This window comes from Dermacentor albipictus, chromosome 5 (genome assembly GCF_038994185.2).
Source record: "Dermacentor albipictus isolate Rhodes 1998 colony chromosome 5, USDA_Dalb.pri_finalv2, whole genome shotgun sequence".
Taxonomy (NCBI): Eukaryota; Metazoa; Arthropoda; class Arachnida; order Ixodida; family Ixodidae; genus Dermacentor; species Dermacentor albipictus.
The window spans coordinates 160,486,889-160,511,318 of record NC_091825.1 but is presented as its reverse complement, the minus strand read 5'-3'; the positions used below and the strand labels follow the sequence as shown (position 1 = coordinate 160,511,318).

At 44.5% G+C, this 24,430-nt stretch overlaps 1 protein-coding gene and 1 pseudogene across 2 annotated transcripts in view; both read right to left on the bottom strand.

The window, feature by feature from the left end:
- LOC135916347 (aminopeptidase N-like) overlaps positions 1 to 24,430 on the bottom strand; it is a 54,519-nt gene that overhangs the window by 11,787 nt on the left and 18,302 nt on the right. For both annotated transcript variants that reach the window (XM_065449699.2, XM_065449701.2), the window contains exons 8-18: positions 17,731 to 17,844; positions 16,549 to 16,683; positions 16,326 to 16,391; positions 15,369 to 15,434; positions 13,979 to 14,139; positions 12,867 to 12,961; positions 8,823 to 8,956; positions 6,521 to 6,576; positions 4,540 to 4,687; positions 1,456 to 1,535; positions 794 to 907 (exon numbers count right to left, since the gene is read on the bottom strand). In XM_065449699.2, the coding sequence (XP_065305771.2) occupies positions 794 to 907; positions 1,456 to 1,535; positions 4,540 to 4,687; positions 6,521 to 6,576; positions 8,823 to 8,956; positions 12,867 to 12,961; positions 13,979 to 14,139; positions 15,369 to 15,434; positions 16,326 to 16,391; positions 16,549 to 16,683; positions 17,731 to 17,844 (1,169 nt within the window). The remainder of the gene's footprint in view (positions 1 to 793; positions 908 to 1,455; positions 1,536 to 4,539; positions 4,688 to 6,520; positions 6,577 to 8,822; positions 8,957 to 12,866; positions 12,962 to 13,978; positions 14,140 to 15,368; positions 15,435 to 16,325; positions 16,392 to 16,548; positions 16,684 to 17,730; positions 17,845 to 24,430) is intronic.
- LOC135916360 (U1 spliceosomal RNA) lies at positions 6,268 to 6,446 on the bottom strand (annotated as a pseudogene).

The following is a 24,430-nucleotide window of genomic DNA, read 5'->3' as shown; positions in this document are numbered from 1 at the left end:
AGAATACATTGGTAGCCGTCGAACAGTCACAGCTTCTTATTTCTCGGCGGTCAGTTTTATACTAGATGCCTCGAAACTTGGATGTGTGGCAGCCGCTGTGGAACACTTGAAATAAATAATAGACTGCTCCCGTCCGCCAAAGCGCTTCCAGATGTTTTCTCAGTTATTTAGCTGTGAAGTTCGCCACCGTATATCCTGGCAGCAAATAAAAAAATAAATGACCGACGCACTTTGCAAAATAAATAAATAAATAAATAAATAAATAAATAAATAAATAAATGCATTATAGTCGATCAGTGCAGTTTTAAGTAAAAAAATTCGGGTAGAAACTATATCTCAAAACGACTGTCAACGCCAACGTGATTAGCACCGTATCAACGTAGCGGCAGGCGGCACCCTCCACTGGCCGAAGCGCATCCCGTGCGAGGCGCGCACTGCCGCCGGGCTCCCCTCTCTCCGGACAAGTTGCGCAGTCGAAGTCCGCGAGTGGCACGTGTTATCTTGTCTGAATACATATCACGCGGGTTCGATTCCAATCAGTGCCGGAAAACTTATGGCTATTTTGTCATTGAATATTGGCACACACCCAGTCACCAAAATTGGTCGGACGGTCAGTTTGAAGCTCAGTTCCCTCAACAAGGCAGCTCGATACTACCCCATTAGACCGCAGACTACTCAGTGATTCAAGTTGGAGTGATCCAAGTTGGAGTTAAGAGGTTGGATATGAATGGGTATACCGGAAAGCGCGTCAAAGTCTCCAAAAAGGCTACTCGCATAAAAAATAACAACTCACTTTTGTATCTTTGAAGAGTCATTCAGGAAGCTTCTGAACTTGTTCGTTGAGAATGCTAGACATGCTTCGTTCTCGAAGTAGCAGGAGTTCATGATGACTGCTTTACGAAGCAGGCTGCAATAGCAAAGAAATAATTAGAAAAAAAGTCTGCACCAGACATCAGAATCTAAATGTTATCAAGATGCAGCCTTAATATTTTTATTACAATTTTTGTTGCACTTAAATTAGCCATCACGACTGCGATCGCCTTTTCCTGTAATACAGATACATAGGTGGTGACTGAGAGGTTCGATAAACTGATGCAACGTGCAAGGAACACTTGTGATGCGTAAAATGGAGTGGCGTGACAATGACTTAATGGAACCAATAAAATGGGGACAAAGTGCGGGTTGTCAAATTCCGATATGCCAGTTCGTATCTCTCCGCAATGGTGGAAAAGGAAGTATAATTGGAAGCGCCGCTGTGGGCAAATGCTTGATATGTTGTTGCTAAGAGATGCGAACTGTTAATTTTACCTGCTTTAAATAGTTGTAGGCACACATAGTTGCATCGCATCTTGGAAAAAAAAATCATTACCATTATATGCTTATGCCACAGGCTCAAATAAGAACACGGTTTTTCATTATATCAATGCCATCATAACAAGGCAAGGAGAGTCTCACTCGTCGGCGATCGACAGGTTGCTCCTCTTTTCTTGTACGAAGGCCTCGAACTTCCGCTCCAGAATGAACCGCACGAAGACCTGCAGGGGAGTCCACGGAATGTTATGGCATAAATCTTAAGAAGTCGGGATTGGCAAGCATCAGTCGCGCAGTCGCACGAACACCCCGCAGAACTTACCCGCACCGCACCACGGCGCAAACCCATTACGTAGCCGTTGCTGGGAAAGGAATAATTATCACTGGTTGCGCGAGTGCACATTACGGTTTCTGCTATTGTTCTCGCCATAGCTATACACGTGCAGCTGTCCGTTTAGAACTATTGGGCAGACGTTCTCTGTGCCCATGGCAAAAGAATATGAATGAGAAATTGGTGACAATATGGTGTATCAACATGTCGGGTTATCGCCAAAAATATAACAAGGCGACAGCACTGCATCACTGCGCGAATTAATCCTCTGTAATTATACACACAATAAATTTCAGATTCAGCGTTCCTTCAGTTATAATAATATGATAACGCTTAGAAGGGATTTATCAACGTATAAGTGCTGACCTAATGTTAAGTGAACGTGCTCATGGATATAGTTTTGTTTCTGCTAATGACGACTTCAGTGTTAAAATGTTCTATAGAGGAAAGCTGCACAGCTCAAAACCAGTGAGGGCCAGAACCACTTCACCGGGAGCCATACGGTGTACACTCTGTCGAGAAATGTTGCATTTATTTTTTGTAAAGGCTGTCTAAGTTTGGTGTTAGCGCACTCGTTGCTATCCTCAGCACGCCTTACTAATTTCACCTCGGTCGTTGAAGACAGACGGTGATTATTGTTTGGAGTCATGAAACAGAATGTCTGCTTTAAGATTTAAGTGCATCCGATGAACGACTCCAGTTTCACGGTATGGTTAGCTATGTTTTCATATTTGTTCTTATCGAGGTTCTTATAAAACCGGATAAAGGGCTGCTCTCTCTCACTTCCGGCGAACAGCACAAGGTGATAAGCCATAGCTGCATCATGGAGTTGCACTCTTCCGGTACTACTAAAAAAATGTCGCGCAATAGATGGTCATTCTGTTTCTTATCTTGTACTGGCTTTAGTCGTCATTGAATCTGTGCCAGAGGTTCTCGAAATGGTCTGAAGACTCTGTGTTGAGTCTATCCAGGTGCATACATTTATCTTCCAATTGAAAAACGTTATCAGAGAAACGTTACCACCGTCGGCTAAACTTCGCACGCATTCACTCGCACATACAGCAAACGGCGCGGGGACGATACATGTTATCACAACACGAACCCGGTACCCCTCGGTACGTCCACACTGTACACCTAGACCTTCATCTAGGTGGTGTTGCTCTGCCGCACGCTCAGCGCGATCTTTTGTACTTTCCCTGGCGCGCGATATTCTTCTCTGGCGCTCGCTTCCTTCGCGGCTTCAAACTTGTCATCGCCGATTTCATAGGCGGGCCTCGAACGACGTCGTTAGCGGCAATGTTACTAGAACCTAATAACCTTAGAAGACGCTAACTCCCCATTCGCTGCCGTGGAAGCAAATACTTGAGAAGACTGAAAAGTAAGGCACACGCACCTTCATAGGCCTGTAATTATTCAATCCAAGCATACTGCAAAAGCCCGTGTTCGATACATATATAGACGCCGCGCTTTCAAGGCGTACCTATAGCGTCGGTAGTATGAAAATTACGTTCCCTGGTTGTGCGCCGTTACCCGATATGCTCCCAAAGAGCTCCCAGAAGTTTTCTCGTTTTATTATGCTTGTCACCTGAGGGTGCTGCAAGAGTCGTCCTAAGAGGAAGGAATTACGCCGATGACCGGATCGAAGGATTCCTACAGGGACCTTCTAGACTCGCTCTTGGCTTTCGCCAGGGACATGCCGCTCCTAGGACGGCTGTGAATACGTGCACTCTGCTCTCGCTTAACCACCCCATGCTAATACACATAATAGACCTTCGAGTCAACCATTAATAAAAGCATTTTTATCGTCATATTTATTCTAATTGACTAGGATTAGGTTTTTGGCGTCTCTTGATCCTGTTTAGCAATCATGGAGGAACTATACATTATGTAAAAATTCTTTTCCTCCACTTCCTATAATTGCTTATCGTTCCTGCTGAGTGGCCAGTCTCGGCGATAATGGGGCCACGGCTGCGTGTGAAGGTGAAGGGCGAAAAGAATGAAAAATTACAACCATCATTGGGGGGCGGGGGGCAGGAATGTTGTTTTTTCTCCTCGTACGGCCATGCGCTGATTGCAGCACCAGCACGCTGTCGAAGTTTGAACTCGGCCGCGGGCCATATGATGTGCTGCCTTGAGTCTACTGAATCAATAGGCTGGAGAAAATACGACCCGCGAAGGCATATGAACACCTCATTTTGCTGTGCTCGGATTGTGGTTTGGATATAGTTTGTGATGCTCAAAACTTGACCACAACCATTTATTCGCGTGTTTAACTGCCCGATTATTCCCCGTTATTCCTATTAAAAAATCATTGCAGCACGCATTAGGCTTGTCCCAGGACAGCTTGTAAATTACTTCTGTAATGACGCTGTCAAGTTGGCACGCATATTATTTTGTGCACATGCACGATTGCTGTGGAACGTTTTGCCTTCTTATTTTTTAAATGCGATGCAACTAACATATCCTGATAGTGAAATTGATTTGCGATGAAAGAAGCAGATGCAGAATTAGCGAATCCTTTTGTTCGTAAGTGCAAAATTTCATTGGCCAGCTGCCTTCACTAATAATACAAATTTAAATAAGTGTACACCCTTGGAGGCCCATCTTGTCTACAAATAATAATAGTCACCTGTCTTGCTTGCGTTTGGTTTCTTTAGAACTCTGCGCTCACTGCTTTCTTGTCATTAATACTATGTCATACAGGTACGCACAAGTCGTTCGTGACTTGAAAGTACCGGGCGCATAGCGGTAGAGTTCGTTTGGGAACTAGATGAGCCCCAAAGGGAGCAATCTTTTCATAGAGTGTATGTCCGACAACATGACTGGCTGTCATCTGTTAACATTTCTAGCCTAAGAACTTTATTTATGAATATGGAGCCAGGTTTTTAGTTACCCACCTGATACTTCCTGTAGTACTTGGTCTTCCTGATCAAGAAATCAAGATCATGCATGGCGTCCAGAGCCGATTTCCAGGGCATGTAGTCGTCTTCTGGCCGAACCAGATCCAAAAATTCCAGGGCAACTTCGTAAGGCAGGTGACCGTTCCTGATGAGGCGCATGCAATGAAAAAGAATTAACATGATTAGACGCCCCTATCAGAACCAGAGTAGCTAGCTATCAACATGGGGAAAACAGAACAAGAAAGATGTGGTTAACTGCATAACCTTAACGAAAAGGTATTTGTTGTTTAAGTTTCTTAACATTTAGATTTGCTAACGAAATGGAATGTTTCACATCTAAGAACTCGCCAACGGGTAGGGGAGTGATGAGGGCCGAATGAATAGATATAAGCCTGAATTTCTACAAATTCTGGGTTTAATTACAGTGTGCACAAATTCTTTACCATTCACACATGGTTTCTTTCGTGGGGATGACGCATTCATCTGTTTTTTGGTTCTACTGGAGAAAGCGTCTTATGTGCAGCTTCACCACATGTATTTCTCAGCACATGTATTTAGTGCGAATGATATGTTGTATAGGCAGTGACCAGGACATTGTCCATCTCTTGTCAGTGTGCAAACTTTCTTGAACTTCCTCAGCTACCAGTACGCAAGAACGTGCAAACGTGACAGCGCCGTCTCTGGATGAATGCGGAACTGGAGGCGCACACATTTGAAGAAATTGGCCAGAGTGCAGTGCTGGAATGGTCAGCAACGCGCAGACTGAAGTGCACTCAGCGTCCATAGAAAAGACGTTGGTTGACCACGTTCAAGTATGCGTCACGAGAGGCTTAAGGATACAAATGCGCGGAGAATAGCACGGCTGCATATTACTTCTTGATGACGACTATAAAACGCTGAGATAAAACAGAAGAAGACAGCGAAGAAGGAGCGTGCGCCAAAAATATATATTGTCCTTTGATTTCTTGCTGCTGCTTTATGATCAGCTGGAATAGGAAACGGAGCAAGTAACAACTGTGTGCCCGCATTTTTACCTTTTGTTAACTCTAAGAGAATAGCACCTTTTGTGAAAGCGCTCTCATTGCTGAAGCCAAAAAGTAAAAGAGCGCGTTCGTTTGCGTGAGTAACTCTACACTGTGTGTTTAAAGGGGCACTGAAGAACAATGGAGTCAATGTTGACTGAAAACGCGTTCTTTCAAAGCTATTCGCACTAATTTCCCACAAAAATGAAAGCTACGATGCCCTTTTTCTTCTTTTTTTGAAATTCGGCCGTAATCTTAGTAGCGGTAAGTCAGAGTGACGTGACGTATTTAAAAGTATTTTGTCGTATTTCAGCCATTTCAGCGTAGGAAAACTAATAGAAACATGGTCGATTAAGGATTCCTTTAGAATGCAATGTAGTATTTTAGCGACAAATAATTAACTAAATTTGAGTAGACGATTTCGAATCCATTACGTCATGGCGAGCAGGCACAGGAACTTCAGAGTGGCTTCGCCTCCCGTCTTTAGTTTTCCCTCCTTCCCTGGGTTGCAAAACCTCATTTCACAGTAACAGTGGCCGTTTTAATATTGCAAAAGCGTAACTGGCTAATACAGCTTAACTTAATATTCGTCTTGAAAGTATTAAACCTTTACGTTTCCAGTGTACGAATACACGAAAACCCGCCGATATGACACGTAGAAACACCTCACAATGAGCAACTATTTTTGGAATTTGATATGGATAGGGGGATAGCGCACACGCAGTCCCCCCCCCCCTCCCCCCCCCCTACCAAAATTTGCATGCCCCATCTGCCCCAGTTTGGGGTAGTGGCAGGGGCCAGCACGGGCGCAGTGCAATGCCCGCGCCTCTCCCTGGGGGCACCGCCTCGCTGATCACGGTTACCCCGGCACCAGGTAAGTATGAACACTTGTTATTATTATTAGTATTATTAACACTTGTTAACAAATCTTTACCAGTGTTTCAAACAGCGCTTACTTTGCAAGGTCCAAGGCATCATCAATGAGCTGTGCCCGATTCAAGATGTGTATTGCCTATTAAAAAGAAGAAAAAAAAAATTAGGAATGTTTCTTACACGGAAACAGAAGAATGGCGCAAGAACAAAACTACGTGGAACATGAAAATGACATTGCCAGAAATTGTTGTGATAGTTTGTCGCATATAAACACCTGGTTGCAAAATAGAGCATTTCAATTTTTGCAGGTCGCATGTATTTCCGAACCGTAGACCACGGTGCTGGTCGGCTGGAATGGCGTTCTTCCGCCGCACTTTCACATCGCGCGCACACCCACATACGCATCCGCACCCCCCCCTCTCTCTCTCTCTCTCACACACACACACACACACACACACACACACACACACACACACTCACACGCACACGCACACGCACACGCACACGCACGCACACACGCACACGCACACACACACACACACACGCACACACACACGCACACGCACGCACACACACACACACACACACACACACACACACACACACACACACACATTCGGCGCTCACTACAACTGTTCTTCGGCGAATGTAACGTATACTTACACGAGGAGACGCATGCGCAGTGACCGACATGAAAGCTAAACGTATCATTAATAAGCAACGGAAACATTTTTTAAAGCCTTGCCCCAAGAAATGAAAATTCTGTGGGAAACAAAGGTACGGATGGTTCGCTCACGCACTAATCCTTATTCTTTTCGATGAAAAAAGCCTCTACTGCTACACGTGCCGTTTGTCTTACGCGTCTTCCGAGACCCTGCGTGTCAGGAAATTGTGGCTCACACCCACATGATGCAACGGCTGAACTACAACAAAACTATAACGGGTGAGCCAAGAGCCAGATAGTGTTTCAGACTGGTCGGCGAGGCTTATGTCCTTAGGATGTGCCACGCTGACTGTCCTGCCGAATGTAATGCACTGACCACCATTATTGCGAGACCGTCTATATAGTATCTGATTGCGCTAAGAAGAACGGGTTTTCCAGTAGCTCAAGAGCATAGACTATAGGTACCCATGCTTTGCGGCTTCTTCTTCAGTTGGCAAAGAAACGTCTTCGGACTAATTCATCGCTCGCCACGCGTCTCGGGAAGTCTGCCTGAGGCTTCTCTATAGCGACGTAACAGTGCAGGAAAAACGGCGCTGTTTTCTCGCTAGCAGTAAGCCATCTAAGCATGGTAACACATTGGTTCACCCTTAAGAGTTAAAGGAAGCCGGTAATTACTTTTCGACGCTGCTCATATTGTACCTAAACGGCCTGGCCGTAACTGTCATCGTCCACTGTACATTAGCGCATCAATTATGCGGCGCGTTTGGTCAAACATGATTTCCGCTCTGCCTTGACCCTTCATGCAAGGTGAGCAGAGAGAGCTCTCGGGGAGAGCGGAAAAGTTGCCCTTAGAACAGCTCCCAGGAAGCAACCGCTAGTTAGATGTGTCAACTGCACTTGCTGTTGCAGTTTGTTGATATAACAATAAAATAAAACAAATTTTAGTGCATGGAAGAAACGAAAGCGCTTTTCCGTTCCCTCACCCCTCAGGCTGAAATTTCAAATTCAAATTCAAAAATCAGTTTATTCAAACGACTAATAAGAAATACATGGGAATCATCTGGGCCCTTAGCCTTCTCGGCTAGACTTGGGCCCATGCAGGAAGTGCGAAAAAATAATTATAGCGAGACAACTCGATATTTTACACAGGATTCATGTAACAGCACTTATACGACAGTTATACACAAAGGCAGGCGAAATGCTCAAGAAATTATACAATAGTTCGGAGGACAACATAAAAAAAATAAAAAGAAATAAAAGTCTAACAATTTCGTCTGACGGCTTCCCAGCTCAGCTGACTCAGCCGCTCATGCGTGTTGTGGGTATTGTTAAGTGTTATCAGCGTTATCCTTGGCCTTGGCGACAATTTCCGCTTTCATTCGAAGCTCGATCGCTCGAACGCGGGAAACTTCGGAAGCATCCGGATTTGCGGAGTTTGAAGTAACGGCTGAGGCAGACGAAGTAGGGTCAGACGACGAGATGGCTACGTCGGGCCATCGTGAGAAAGACGTCAGTGACCATATATGAAGGCTGATACCAAAAGGGGACGAGCGTGACGTCACCGCCATTTTTGTTTCGCTTGTGGTTTATACTTTTACGCCGTCCATCGCCAGGGGAAATCGGCGCTGATTGTAGGCCTGACGTAATAGTGACATGATTAGACCCGGTCTATTGGAGCCATATGGAGCTTCCCTGCCGCGCTTAGACCGTGGCTCTCTCACCTCGGGGCTGTCCCTTAGTTGGGACTGCAAGAGTCTCCAGTTGAAAACGTCGTAGTTGACCCTGTAGTAGCCTACGCGCTGGATATTGACGATCAGCCACTTGTTGCCTCCTCCCACTTTTCTCTTGAGTTTCCCTGCGCGTGCGTAGGTATGAGATATTTGAAACACGTTTTCTCTCACTGCACGTCGTCATCATGATCATCATCAGCCTCTTATGTCCACTGCAGGACGAAGGCCTCTCCCTGCGATTTCCAATTACCCCTGTCCTGCGCCAACCGATTCCAACTAGCACCCGCAAAATTCCTTATTTCGTGGCACCACCTAGTCTTCTGCCGTCCTCCACTGTGCTTCCCTTCTCTTGGTACTCATTTTATCACCGTAATGGTCCAACGGTTATCTAGTCTGTGCATTACATGACGTACCCAGCACCATTTTTTTTCTCTTAATGTCAATTAGGATGTCGTCTGTACCCGTTGGTCTCTGATCCAAACCGCTCTCTTTCTGTCTCTTAACGTTATGCCTAGCGTTCTTCGTTCAATCGCTTTTTGCGCGGTCCTTAACTTGTTCTCATGCTTTGTCAGTCTCCAAGTCTCTGCCCCATATGTCAGCACCGGTAACATGCACTGATTGTATACTTTCCTTTTCAGTGATAACGGTAAGCTCCCATTCAGGAGCTCACGATGTTTGCCGTATGCGATCCAACTCATATTTATTCTTCTGTGAATTTCCTTTTCATGGTCAAAGTTCCCTGTGATTAGTTGACCTAGGTAAATGTACTACTTCACAGACTCTAGACGCTGACTGGCGATCCTGAACTCTTGTGCCCTTGCCCGGTTTTTCATAATTATTTTTGTCTTCTTTGTATTAATCTCCAACACCGCTCTTACACTCTTTCTGTTAAGGTCCTCAATCATTTGTTGTAACTAGGCTGCAGTGTTGCTGAATAGAACAATGTCATCGGCAAATCGAAGGCTGCTGAGGTATTCGCCGTCGATACTTAATCTTAAACCTTTCCAGTTTAATAGCTTGAATACTTCTACCAAGCGCGCAGAGAATAGCACTGGAGAGATTGTGTGTCCTTGTCTGACTCTTTTCTTTATAGGTATCTTCCTGCTTTTCTTGTGTAGAATTAAGGTGGCTGTGGAATCTCTATAGATATTTCCCAGCATATTTACGTAAGTGGTCTGTGCTCCTTGATTACGCAATGACTCTATGACTGCTGGCATCTGTACTGAAACAAATGCCTTTTCGTAATCTATGAAAACCATATAGAGAGGCTTATTGCACTCTGCGGATTTCTCAATAATTTGGTTAATGACATGGATGTGATCCATTGTAGAGTATCGCTTCCTGAAGCCAGCCTGTTCACTTGGTTGTCTAAAGGCCAGTGTTGCCCTTATTCTATTGGAGATTATTTTGGTAAATGTTTTATATGATACTGGGAGTAAACTAATGGGCCTATAATTTTTCAGTTATTTAACGTCTCCCATTTTTTATTAGTATAATATTTGCATTCTTTCAATTTTTGGGACCCTTGCAGTCAATAGACACTTCGTATAGAGAGCCGCCAGTTTTTCTAGCATTATGTCTCCTCCTTCTTTCATTAAATTGACTGTCATTTCATCTTCTCTTGCCTCGTTTCATGTTTTGCACGGCCCTTCTGACCTCATCGCTAGCTATAGGATGAGTTTCTGTATCCTGTTCATTACTACTTCTCATGGAGGCATCCTTACTCCTCTGGGTATTGTAGAGGTCATTATAGAATTCTGCCGCTTCCTTTACTGTACCTTCGAGATTGCGGAAGATATTACCCTGCTTATCTTTCAGTGCATGCGTCTTGGTTTGTCCTATGCCAAGTTTCCGTCTCACTGATTTCAGGCTTCGTCCATTTTTTACGGCTTCTTCAGTCGCTCGCGTTATAATTTCGAATATCACTTATTTTCGCCTTGCTGATCAGTTTCGACAGTTCCGCGAATTCTATCTTTCTTTAGTTGGACACTTTCATACTTTGTCGTTTCTTTATTAGGCCATTTGTTACTTGGAAAAGCTTGCCTACTGGTTGACTTGGTGCCTTGCCTTTCACTCCAATTGCTGCCTCTGAAGTCAGCCTCGTTACGGTTTCATTCATTACCACTATGTCGTCATCGTCTCTCTGCTCTAAGGCTGCATATTTGTTTGCAAGTACCAGCCTAAATTTGTCTGTTTTAACGTTTTTGCCCCTAAGTTGACCTGTTTCTTCTTGACCAATTTTAATCTTTCTTTCTTCAAATTGAGGGGAATCCTAGCCCTCACTAACCTGTGGTCACTGCACTTTACCCTACCTATCACTTCTAGATCCTGCACTATGCTGGGATCGGCAGAAAGTATGAAATCAATTTCATTTCTTGTTTCACCATTAGGGCTTTTCCAGGTCCACTTCCTGACGCTACGCTTCCTGAAAAAGGTGTTCATTATTCTCAGCTTATTCCTTTCTGCGAATTCTACGAGCATCTCTCCTCTGGCGTTCCTAGAATCGACGCCGTAGTTGCCTATTGCTTGTTCAGTAGCCTGCGTTCTGCCCACTTTTGCATTGAAGTCACCCATTACTACAGTATACCGAGTTTACACTTTCCTCATCGCTAATTGAACATCTTATAAAACTGATCTACTTCTTCATAATCGTGACTGGATGGTGGAGTGTAGGCTTGTACTTCCTTTAATTTACACCTCTTGTTAAGTTTGATTACGACTACTGCTACCCTCTGATTGATGCTGTAGCATTCGTCAATGTCGCCCGCTATGTTCTTATCAATTAGGAATCCTACCCCGTATTGCTTCTTATCTAGGAGACCTCTATAGCAGAGGACATGGCCGTTATTCAACAATGTATAAGCCTCACCAGTTCTTCTAATCTCACTAAGGCCGATAATGTCCCAAACAATGTCTAATTGTTCCTCAAAGAGTCCCGCTAAGCTAGCTTCACTCGACGGAGTTCGTCAATTAAAGGTTGACAGGGTCAGTTTCCATTGGCAGCCTGTCCGGACCCAGAGATTCTTAACATCCTCTGCTGCGTTACTGGTCTGACCGACGCCTTGGTCAGGTGCTCCGCCGTTGCTGGGGACTGAAGGCCATGGCTTAGTTGTAGGAATCATTAGGAAGGTAGTGGCCTATACTACACCAGGGAAGCCAATTCCTGTTCTGGTGAGGGAGTGTCCTTGTTCAAGCTTAGTTTGCTTTCCTAACTTGGTTTTACGTAGATTAGTATAGTCTCACTCGCTCTAAGCATCTTTCGCCGGCGTCATGCGTCACTCCGAGCCTGCAGATGTCGTGCACTGGAGGATGTCGAATTCAGACACATCATCGTGAAATAAAAAAAGGAGCGGGGGATTCCAAGTTCCGACTATCACACTTGTAACTTCCGTCTATCACATCCCGTTGTCACACCCGTATGCAGTGTACTCGTATCACTGCACACCCGTAAATAAATTAACTATGTTCACGCTTGCATTTGGAGCTTACAATTGACGTTGTCATCGGCTGACATAGGACGTGGTACTTCGTCCTACCACACTTGTCCTAAACTTCACCCCCCTTTGCTGCGTCAGGCTTTCTTACTCGCGCGCGTACGCCTCTCTTTTAGTCTTTAAAATATTATAGGGAACAGCAAAGCAGGCGCGAACTTCTAAAAAGACACTTACTTCAATTATAGTTGCGTCATTTTATGAAACAAGGTTCATACTATTTAGCAATGTGGTTTATACGATTACTATTGCAATAATGTGACATTATCTTCCCAATGTGACGGTGGCAGCGATTACAAAAGGTGGTATTTAAGAATTGTTTGAATTCACAGCGCAACACAAAAACCATCTATACCTGTTTCTAGTGTCTTCGTTCTTTTGTGCCCTACCTCTAATACTGCAGTAAACATCTCTTGAACCTCTATACTGTAGATCAACGAAGTCGACTCAGAGTAATGGAAGATGTAGTCAGATCAGGGGTGCTCGCGCCTGGTTATTTGCTTCCACGTTCTCTCTCTCTATGTCATGCAAGTGCTGCACTCACCTTCTCGCTTGTTGAGCCATTCTATCTTGCCATTCTTGTCAAAGTTCTTCTCTGACATGCTCGTGTACGTGATGGGAATGTTCCAGGTTGTTTTTCTGTAAGTAATTGAGAAACACTAGGTTTGTACTTGTTTAGTATAGCTGCTAATATACGTATGTGTATTGAACATGGGCTTCCACTACCCTTTGGATGCAGGCCCAACAATTTCTTCTACAAGTTTATGTATGAATGACAAATAAATAAAATGAACAAAGTAATCAAATGAAATACGGGAAGGAGTAACCGGTATACGTTCTGACACCCAAAAACTTTAGATATCTCTAAACACAGACTATTGATTAGTAAGAAACGTTTATGTGCCCTTTGTATCGTGGTTATGTTTGCAATCCTTGTGATTTAAAGATTGTCAGGTTATCTTCAAGTCCTTGCTACATTAAGCGTGAATATTTTTTTCGTAACAACTAATGGAATATGAAAGGCTACTCGACTCATAAAAAAGTTTATTTCTTTATATTTTTTATGATGTACGTCGTATTTGCACATTTTGTATTGATTGTAATTGAATAAGGGTTACATTTTCCCGTGTTCACATTTTCCCACCTTGATGAGTTTTTGTTTCTTTGTTTTGGGGGTGAAGTAGCAAGGTGTCGGAGCTTTATAGCCGTGCATGAATTTATTTGATTGTTCGTTAGATATATGTTGCGCACTTCTTCTTTGCGCATACGTGCATTCTACATGTATTCATTTATACTGTTTGGTGCTGTCTTGCTGTCTTGGTTTCGTTTATTCTGCCTGTTTTGTTTACGATATTTGTAAACTATGTATAAGGTGTAAATTTGCCCTAAAATCTTCATTCGGGCGGGTTGGTGGGTGGTGTTGAGCTTTCATCAAACGGCCAATAATGTGGCTTATTTCTCTTGCACTCTCAAATTATTGGCGTATGAAATAAATTGAGTTGAATTGAACTAAAGAGGAAATTGAATTAAATTTTAGTAAGCAGTGGAACTTCACTTACATTTTCAGAATCTGGTATTAATATAAATCACTTTTCAAGACGGTAGCGCCTGTTCACGAGGCCTATAATGGGTGTATGCCGGAGACGCAGATCTTACGTGTCATTCTGAGTGTTCCCCGCCGGCGCGTAGGCTTGCTGCTTGACAGACACTGTGCCCGTGGTGTAGTTCCTGGTAGCCGTCAGCAGGGGGTAGCCGGGTGTCTTCAGCCAAGATCTCATAACTCGCTTTACGTTCACCTTGGGCTCACTACCTTGAGCCTGCGGTTTGCGTACCATTTGTTAGTCACCACTTAAGAGGACTAGCAAAGGGAAAATGAGGCATCCACCCAATCGTAGCAATCGCTGCACAATAATTTTCCTTTATTTTTCCGTTATTAATTGCTTTTCTCCACCTTGTGGGTTTCCGCAGAACTATTACGTCAAACTCTTGCGTTTGCTTCGAGTTGTCGACAAGTTCGACTTCGCCCTGCCATCTGCTAGCCGCCTGGTAGATGGTAGAGCGGCTGCCCTGGACACCTGGATAGGCGTGGGTCTCGGGTTCCAGCCCCGGCCCAGATGAATTTTTGTTCAACTGCGAGGCTTTTCTTTAGAGGAACCCTCAATGGTTTCCTTTGTAGCAATTGCTACAATTAGGTGAATGTCTCATTTCCCTTTATAAAGTACTTATCTACACCTTGCGGGTATCCGCAGAACTATTACGTCAAACACCTAAGAGGATATACACATCAGCAAAAAGAGCAAATACTGAATCAAACTACGGCTGGAAATGCCGTGTCATCATTACAACTGCACGAAGTAAGCGGTTATGAAAAGCCTAATGACGAAGACGTACGTTCGAACATCTAAAAAACACTGCTCGTGTCATCCCCAACAGTTTTGTTTTGCATTTTATTTACCGTATTGATAACAATATTTCACCAGTGACATATATAGCCTACCACTGCGTGCAGTGTTAAGATGACCATTATCTCATGTTCACCGTCATAATATGCGTTCCATGCCGATGCATGGAATGCGTATTATGCCGTGATGATGCCGGTCGTTATTCCTGCAACGAAGTACTGCACTGTGCCGTCATCGGCTTTCGTGCTACGGTGGGACTGGGTGGGTCTTGGTTATCAACGGCCAGGGTGAAGCTTTTGGTTATTAAGTGCACTCAATTGTTGAGGGACAAGTTCGGCTCAGCGCAATTGACAGAGCTCGACTAATGACCATACGCAAATCTACTGCATGCAGCAACTACAAGTTCTGCTCAAAAGGTAGACATTTTCTTGAACACAATTATCTGATCGATTGAAATGCTGCTAATAAACTGTAATAAACTGGGTTCTATTGAGAAAGGAAACAAATATCCGCTGTACATGCTGCGTCATACTTGGGTGCTGCTGAAAACGGGCATCTCATTTGAATCCTCAGTCCTAGCGTACAGTCGTTGCAAGAAGGATCACAAATTGTAGAAAGAAAGAGTAATCACATTCTCAACTTACTGCGCTGAGTTCATGAAACAGGTCTTCTTGCTTGACGTTTTTGAACCTGTATTTCTTGAGATAGGACTGAAAGGAGAAAAAAAAACACTATTACCATGAAACGCACTTTACTGAACTTCAATGATCCTCTATGTGCAATATCAAACGAATTCAAATCAAATCAAATAAAAAATTATTTTTCGTTCTGCTGACCTATAGATCAAAATATTGAAAAAAAAGGCTGTTCTCTAGAGTGGCTTGACTAGTTTGCCTCAAAATATGAAAGAGGAAAAGAAAATTTCCATTCAAGTGGCCTAACTTCATTGTCGAATACACGTGTTTCAAAGAATATGCAGCTTGGAAGGTATTTCGTACGTATTCGCCTGTTTGTTTAGAATTCCAAAGTCAACTGTTACTGTTGAACCGGCGCTCTTCTTCATATTGCTCATACGTACACACTGCTCATCATATACATATAGAAATAACCGGTACGCTGCCCCAACGACGCGTACTGTACGCGGTGTCCTCTACTTTATTTTGTAATTCACACAATATTCACTGTCGTCAAAGTACTGTTCGTCACTACGGCATTTAACTAAGCTGCAGTCACCGCCTTACCTTTGGCCAGAGGGTTTGTTTTCCTTCGGCTAAAACACCACCGTCCTCGTCACTGAAACTGAACCTACCGACACATCCTTTATGGCTTCGAGGCTTTCACGCATAATCAGAAGGTTTGTTTGACATCTGGCATCTATTAGCACTTCGCCAGCATAAGTAGCTCTTCCGAGCTCATGCTGGCGCTGAACTCATGATTAAGCCACCAAACAACCTTTTGTTTTCTGTGGCCACTATGCTTATTCTTAAAAAAAATGGTTAGCCACTTATCGAACAAGATCAGAACAAGAATACCCATTCCTGTCTGCTAACAATGCTGCATTTTCGTCAACGTTCTGACTGAGTTGCAACGACATAACTCACCTTGAGACCTTGGATGAATACCTCCGGTGTCAGGAAATGCACCATCATCCGAATAACACTTGATGCCTGGAAATTAACCGAAGATAAATCAGAAGAGACACAAAGGTCAAAACACAAAGAGTATTTACAAAGAGTATTCATCGTACAGCGACAACCGTGAAGACTTTGCCCAATCAACTACCCCCAAGGGCTATGGGAGTGACTGGAAACCCTCAGAACTCACCTTGCTGTAGACAATTCTGTCAAACAGTGCATCCAAGTGATGCGTTGAATTTGATGTCACCGACACTGGATGTGCCGTCACCGTGGATTCGGCTCTCAAGATAGGTTGCATCTCGTTAACGACAAACAGGTCCATCTGTAAAAATAAAGCATGCAAAGCACATTCTTGCGATTTTTGCACAGCACGGATATTGCAACCTACTTGGCCTGCGGTTTTCAATATTATCAGGAACGAGCATGCAATTAATAGCCTTTATGGCAAGCCTGATGGCGCTCTATATACACACAATAGAATATTATGAAACCATACGGGCGTTGGACTAAGTTACCTCATAAGTAAATTGTTGGAACCGTCATCAGCCTATTTTCTTTATGTCCACTACAAGACGAAGGTCTCTACCAGCGATCTTCAATAACCATATCTTGTGCTAACTGATTGCAACTTGCACCTGAAAATTCCCTAGTTTCTTTACCCCGCTTATTTTCTGCTGTCATCAACTCCAGTTCCCTTCCAATGGCATCCATTCTGTAACTCTAATGGTCCACTAGTTATTTGCCTTACGCGTTACATGAATTGCCCAGCTCCATTCTTTTTTTTTTCTCTTAATGTCGACTACAATATCTGCTATCCCCGTTTGCTCCCTGATCTACAATTGTTAGAATAAATAACCTCCAAAATTTTCGTACTTCCTGCATAATTGATTGAATTTAATTTCTAGCATATCAAAATCTGGTACCGATTTCCTACAAGTAAGGGGAGCTTTAAATTTTGGAGATGGACGCAAACACCAAATTGCAAAAATTTTATATTCTTGCGTTACGCCATGATGGTGTGTATTATTTCGCACTTCTTCCATGGTAGACTTGCGTAAATAACGTTTCAAAATGTATTCGTATTTGGTAGCGCAGATGCTTTACATTAATTTGGCAAATTTTGTTGCTTCGTGCCATTCGTAGTACTGAGCATGGTCAATTTTCTTATAGTAAATAACTAAGTCGATAACAAGCGCTTTCGTCCTTTCGACAGCTTATACAGGCATGGTTAGGCTTCTCTTCCACGATTCTAATGATGTGGCTTGATTTAACTAATGCCATCCGAAATTGTAGAGGCAACGTAGACTGGTGCCGCGCCAACACCGCCGGAGGCCAAACTCCGCGGCTGCGCGCAACCGCGCGCACTTACCATTCGCCATTGCTGCTGGATGTAGTCGGCTCCGGTGTACTGCATGTAGGTGGCAAAGCCCTCGTTTAGCCACAGATCGCTCCACCAGTTCATTGTGACCAAGTTGCCAAACCACTGCGGGCAAATAGAAGCCGTATGTGGCAAACGGGTGACACTTTCAACTGATAAGCCCTTTCGGCGTTTTCCTGTTCGCACAACCGTCACCGGTCCAATTACGACAAGGTACTCCCCCCCCCCCCCCCCTAAAGAAAGAAAGAAAAAAATACTGTGCAGGCCCTGGCACTGCTGCGAGCCGAACAGGTGACGGCTGTTGTAGCGCTAGAAGTGACCGGACGTCCTGCCGCATTCTTGTGGCTAAGGTTCGACAAATACCACATTGATTCATATATTATGATAAACCCACAAGTGATAACCTTTTTATTGTTAGTCTCACTAACATATTAGGCGATTTCTCCTAGCTTGGCTCTATTTGTGTTGCTTCGTTGCAGTACATACATTAAAAACAAGAACATGAGTCTTAATTTGTAGCGTTTCCTTTTTCAATCTTATTTCATTATAACGCGCTGCGTGGAGTTGCAGCTTTAAGAGATAACGGCGGCGCGGCGGCCAACGACGAGCCAATGACGACGAGCGAGACGAATGTGAAATACGGCCCCGTGTTTCTCTTTCCGCCAGCCAGTTTACTGTGAGGAACAGGTCTAAGAACCTCTCTCCTAACGGAAATCCGCGCCGAGACTATGACGGGTCATCGTAGTTCTGGCACGTAAGCCCCAGAATTAATTTAGTTTAACTAACTGCGTGAGCTCTAGACAGCACGACATTGTTTCTATCACGGCATACACAGACATGATAGTCTTTCGAGAGATTTACTTGGACGTGCATAATGGACAGCTGTGCATGTTATGCAAATGTGTTCGCATGAAACACCACAAGCAGGCGCATGCAGAGAGTGCATAAAGTAGGCCGCACTAGCGCACGGCCGTGCTCGGCGTGGACGTTGTCGAGGGCGCCCTTCTGTTTGTCGCACAGAACCAGACGGCGCACGTTTCCGCACGAGGCGCACCAGCACGCACACGAGGACGGCGAGTGCAAGGCGCTTGAGTAAATGTTAGTCGGTGAGAGATAGGTCGCGCACTACATGTAAATTGTCACAGGCTTTTCTCCTTTTATCGCGCATTTTGTTTGAGACGTTCGATGGCGCCTGAAACGGCATCTACCCCTAAATGAGGGAGTGACATGCACTGAGCAAGTGCTTGTCGAGATATGTACATGCGAAGGTCGATGTTGTGTCTTGGCAGTTTATGTATAGGGGAGAGGACCTGAGGAGGTGAATAACACTTGCCTTTTGGTGGCTCCACGGTTCTCGTTGACTAATGTGTGTACGTAATTGCGCGCGTCACGTCGCAGCCATCTGGCTGACTGAACATGTGACCTAGTGCGCGCGTCGTTGGGCACGTGACGGCGCAGCCAATGGGTAGGAGGTAACGCCACGTCATGAGTGTGTAAAACAACATTTCCCAGATGTCCTTAGCTATCGCTCAAGAGACGCGAAGGCGAAAGCCTTGTAAATCCTACTGTTTTCACCTCAAACCTCATTATTCCACCATAATGCACCCTAATCCATGCTAACCTACCTTAATATTACCTCATTGACCGTAATCTACTGCAGTCTACATTAATCCACCCTAATAATCCTTAGCACCCTTAATACGCCTTAATCGACCTTTATCCACCCCAATCCACCATAATCCACCTTAATCCAATCACTAATCAATCATTAATGATACCTTATACACTGCTGGACTTGCTTTGGTTCGCTTCTGGCCTTCCTTCGGTCAAGTGATATTTTCTGTAACTCACAAAGCGACCTTGAAACATAGAGATTAAAGGCTTTCGCCTCAAAAAACCTTGATATTCAACTGAATGCCGCTGTGTGGTCCTTCGAGTAATGAACTCACGGGCAAGCGAGCGCGTTGATACGCAAGATGCGTTTTCATTTGGCCCCACTGAGGCGCAGAGTAAACGTAGGCGAGAGCTTGCGCGGACAAGGAACGCACAGAAAAAAAAAAATTCAACAAAGCGACTATAATGCTTTCGCATTCCGCACGTAAGTAACCTTCATTGTCTGAGCCACACTTTTTCTCTATCTCGGCATTAATGAACCAATTTGAAAAATTCTTGCGGCATTGTGCTCGAGCCCAGAGGGAACGTCACGACTTCCGACGTGTTTGCTATGTGGCCTGGTGAGAAGACATTTAAGGTACCTGCGTTTGAGCATGGCTATGCACTGCGCCCTAAAATGAACGCTGCATGCACACGTCCAAGAATTTTGGAGATTGCCCATTCGGCTATCTGTTAAACTTCAACGCAGTGTACCAGAGTAACTCAGTGGGCCGCATTAAAAAAAAGATATTTCAGAAGGTCGCCCGAATGTGAATAACTTTCAGTTGAGATGGTACGCCCCTTTATTAACATGCGTCTTTACGGCACTTAGTCGTAACGTATTTGCTGCGTTATAGTAGAATTTTTATCAAGCTGAAAACACTATACTATAACGTATCAATACTTGTTGATGTGCCTGGGCTAGTTCGTTCATCTTATTACGCAATATAAAGACGCAAATGAGGACGGAAAAACCTTCAGGACAGGAATGAGCGTGACTTGCAACCAAGTTTATTGGAAGCAGATAGTATCACATTTATAGAAGATGGTGGCAAGTTGCGCACGTACCTTTGCGCACTGTAATCAGAAACAAATTTACATATTTATCCAATCACGCAGTCCAAAAACTGGTGTTTTGTGCTGAGTAAAGTCATTGACGTATTTACGACCCAGACGTCACGTCCCATATTGATAAAGTAAATCTCCATTAATTCCCGTGCAAAGGAATCTGATACCACGAAGTATGCGAGTATTGGAAAGTTCTGGCCCACACGTGTAGAAATTGCAATGCGTAGGTAGATGTGCACTAATCTTATTCTTGACCGACAGCTCGCGTTCTCTTGCCGTACCGTTAACGCAATGGCCTGTCTGACCGATACATACCCTGCCGCAAGGAAATGGAATTTCGTACACTACACCGACCGTGAAAGTCGCATACGACCGCGTATGCTTTTTCTACATAAGGTCAGTGTCTGCGGCCCTGAGATAGGTGGGCACAAGCCAGCGGGCTTCTGTGGAGCCGAAGACACAATAGGTACTTTGTACCTCTTGGCCCCTTTCCTTAAAAGGTGTGCACGGTAGCGTGATCCTGTGTGCCTCTTTTTGTCCCCTCGTGTAATCGCGCTACCCTGCCCACCACTCGGAGATGCATTACCAACAAGCCCTCATTGCAACCCTCGTGAACCTTTCTTTAAGGGCCACTTTATGAATGTGCGGAACAACCTGCGGCATTTTCTCCACTAGTGGCGTGGCCTCCCGCTTACCTTTCAATTTTTGAAGGACGGTTCCCGCTACTGCGACCGCGACAGAACAAGGGTATCTGACCTGATAGTTAAAACGTTCCTGCATTATGAGAGAACAAGACCTCACCAACGCTACCTCAAGATACATAGATACAAGATACCTAGATACATAGATACCTAGATACATAGATCAAGATACATAGATACCTCAGATACAAGCTTAGTATGCGCCGAGTCGAACGTTAAAAGCTCTTTGCGTGAGCGCGGGCAGCACGCCCAGCAGATATGTTGCCCAGAAAAGATCAGATCTAGACCTAAAAACTGCAACTCGTCATATAAAGGAAGCTCATGCGTTAAGAGAGCCCTTTGCCGGGTTCTTTAAATCGCGCTAAAAATTATCCACCGTTTGATGGTCGTTGCAGAAAGGTTAGATTTTAATATCACTAAGAAATCGTCCACATACCTAAAAAAGTCGCAGTTTCGCCCGAAAGACGAGGCATCGATTGCCCTATCAAATGAGGATACAGCTATACGAAATAAGGATAGTAGTTTTATCGGCCGTATAAACTGGTAAACATTCATTTATTAACTAAATTAACAAGTATGGTGTCACGCGCGCACCAGCAAACATGAACAAACCTCACTCGCTGACCGCGGACACTTGCTGTCAAAACGCGAGCGTGAGGAAGCGCGGCAGCAGTAGCGAGCGAATTGATCTTCGTGCTCCGTCTCGCACCAACGCGAACTAAGCCGCGAAAATACGGCGCACGGGTGGACTCTGTCTCCGTCGCAGATGGCTGTCAAGCTAGAGGGGCTGAGTGGGCGGGCGCGGCCACCAGGGCCGCCCGGAGTAGAATGCCCCTGCCTCCACTCCTCCCTGGAGCCTTGGGCGCGACAGAAGATGGCTCGTTTCCTCCCTGCTTGCTTCGCTTGCGTGCGCGAGATATTGTCCGCGATTGCCGGCTCACCTTCGCATGCTTTCACTCGTACCTGCAGCATACGGCGCGCGGCGACGATTTTATCCCCCCTGGACTTTACACAGAACCTCACGGTGACGCCGACGGCGACGTTGGCGGCGGAAATGCGCCTGGTGTGCCCATACAATTGCTACCGCAATAAATGTGGCGCTCCGCGCTGCGTAAATGCACACACGTATCGCTGACCCAGACGTCACGTTTCATATTGATAAAGTAAGCCTCCATTAAGTCTCCCCCCCCCCCCCCATTACAAGGAATCTTTGCTTCTACCAAGTGTTATACTACTGCTATGAGTCAGAAGGATAGTTACGGATAAGTGTCGTAAATAATTATGTTATTAGAAGGGCGCACTCTCTCGGCATTGTTAACTGAAAGTTGTTGAAATTTGGGCGACCTTTTGAAATATCATTTCTTAAAATGCTGCCCATTGAGTTACGCTGGTGCACTGCGGTGAAGTTCAACAGATGGCCATAGGGGCAGTGTTCAGGATCATCATTATCGTCATCATCATCATTTATTTAACTCTCGAGGGATAAAATACAAAAGAAAATTCATAAATTTAGAAGTGTGAGGCAGTACGTACAAGCGAAAAGTTGAAAATATACCGATAGGGTCACAAGCATAATAAAGAAAGAAGTATACTGCATGGTACATGACTATTGCATATTAGCACTTGTATTAAATTGTACATAAAGGGGAAGCAAATAGTTAACTAAAGTGAAAAGTAAAAGGCGATAAGGGCAAAAGGTTAAAAAGCTTCACGATAGATTCACAGAGCAAAATTTAAAAAAAAATTTACAGCATGATATACGAATATGCGAATATGACATTAACACTTGTAGTCAGTAGTAACTGGTTCCTTAATTTTTTTTCGTATTTCCTACAGTTACAATGTTATCTGGGAGTTTATTCCAGTCGTCAATGGCAGCAGGTAACAGTGATTAGAGAAAGGCTACTGTTCTGCCGAATACACACTGGACACATAGCGAGTTAAACAGGAGCCGCGTGCTGTTGAAAAATCAATGGTATTACGCATGCCTGGGAAGTCATAATATAAGTGATGAAAGAGATATACACAGCCATTTCTTCGACGGTGAGTTCCAGGGGGAAGCTCCAGGGATAATTTAATGGCGCTGACACTTTGGTTATGGTACTACTGCGAGGTGATGAAGCGTGCGCTGCGATTTTTACCAGCTTCGATAGAGGTCATTAAGTATCCTTGACGTGGCTCCCGGATAGCCGAGGTGTACTCTAATTTTGTGCGAATGTTCACCAATTTTCGAACAGATTCAGGACAAAGTTTGATGAAACGGAGTGCTTTGGAAGCATCAGACGCCAGCTCAAGTGTGTGCTCTGACCACACTATAGTGCTTGACATGGTGACTCCATAATAGCGATATGACTCAGAATATGCGGAAGGGATTACAGAACGTTTGCATGACACTTGTGTACATTTACACTTTGGTGCGTTTAACTGCCTCATCCACTGAGCACACCAGTAAGTCGTCTGTAATGCAGCTTGGTCATGAGCTGAACATGCGTGGCAAAAAAGAGCGCAGTGATCTTCGAAAAGAAGAGGCGTTTCGAGTATGACCATGAAAGCGACATTACGTTAGCATTGAGAAAACGCACACAAAAGCACATTTCTAGCGTCGTTTAGAGCCGAACAAGTGCGTTGAAATGCGGGAGGAGTGGCGTAATGTGTGATGCCATATTCGGGTGCAAAACGAGGAGCTCTCTTTACTGGTTCTCTATGTTCGCTGATCTCTGACGCTGAAGCTTGCACCCGAAGCTCAATATGCTAAAGTCGGCTATGCGTGTGGCATTGGGACTTGCTAGTGGGTGGAGGAACATTGCAGGGAGTTCGGGTCTGTATTGTTTAGCAGCTTTGCTGCTGACACTCTTGTGATGTATGTTTACTAAGAGTGTTGCGGATCTGCGAGGACATTTCACTGCAGAAGCGGTTTCCTAAATATTATTTTTGCGGCGAATTGTTTAGTCGCGAAGGTGGCTACCCTATTGCAATGTTTTATGCGATGTTATTGCTGGAGCAATACTGGCCGCATGTTCTGACTGCGGTATGTTTCTCTCGAGGACGCTTGCCTACGCTGTCGTTGGGAGCACAGCTTTTTAGCCGTTCCGAGAATACCGACGCAATTTGCACCCGCGTTTGACCATTACTGTTTTCAGTTAGGCGTAGATAATTTTCGTCTGTTATGGCTCGGTGGGATTCCGCCCGGCGATTTCCACCAAAGCTGGCCTTTTATTGCACACCATGGCTCTTATCTATGAGAATGGTACTTCGGGCTATTTGAGTTT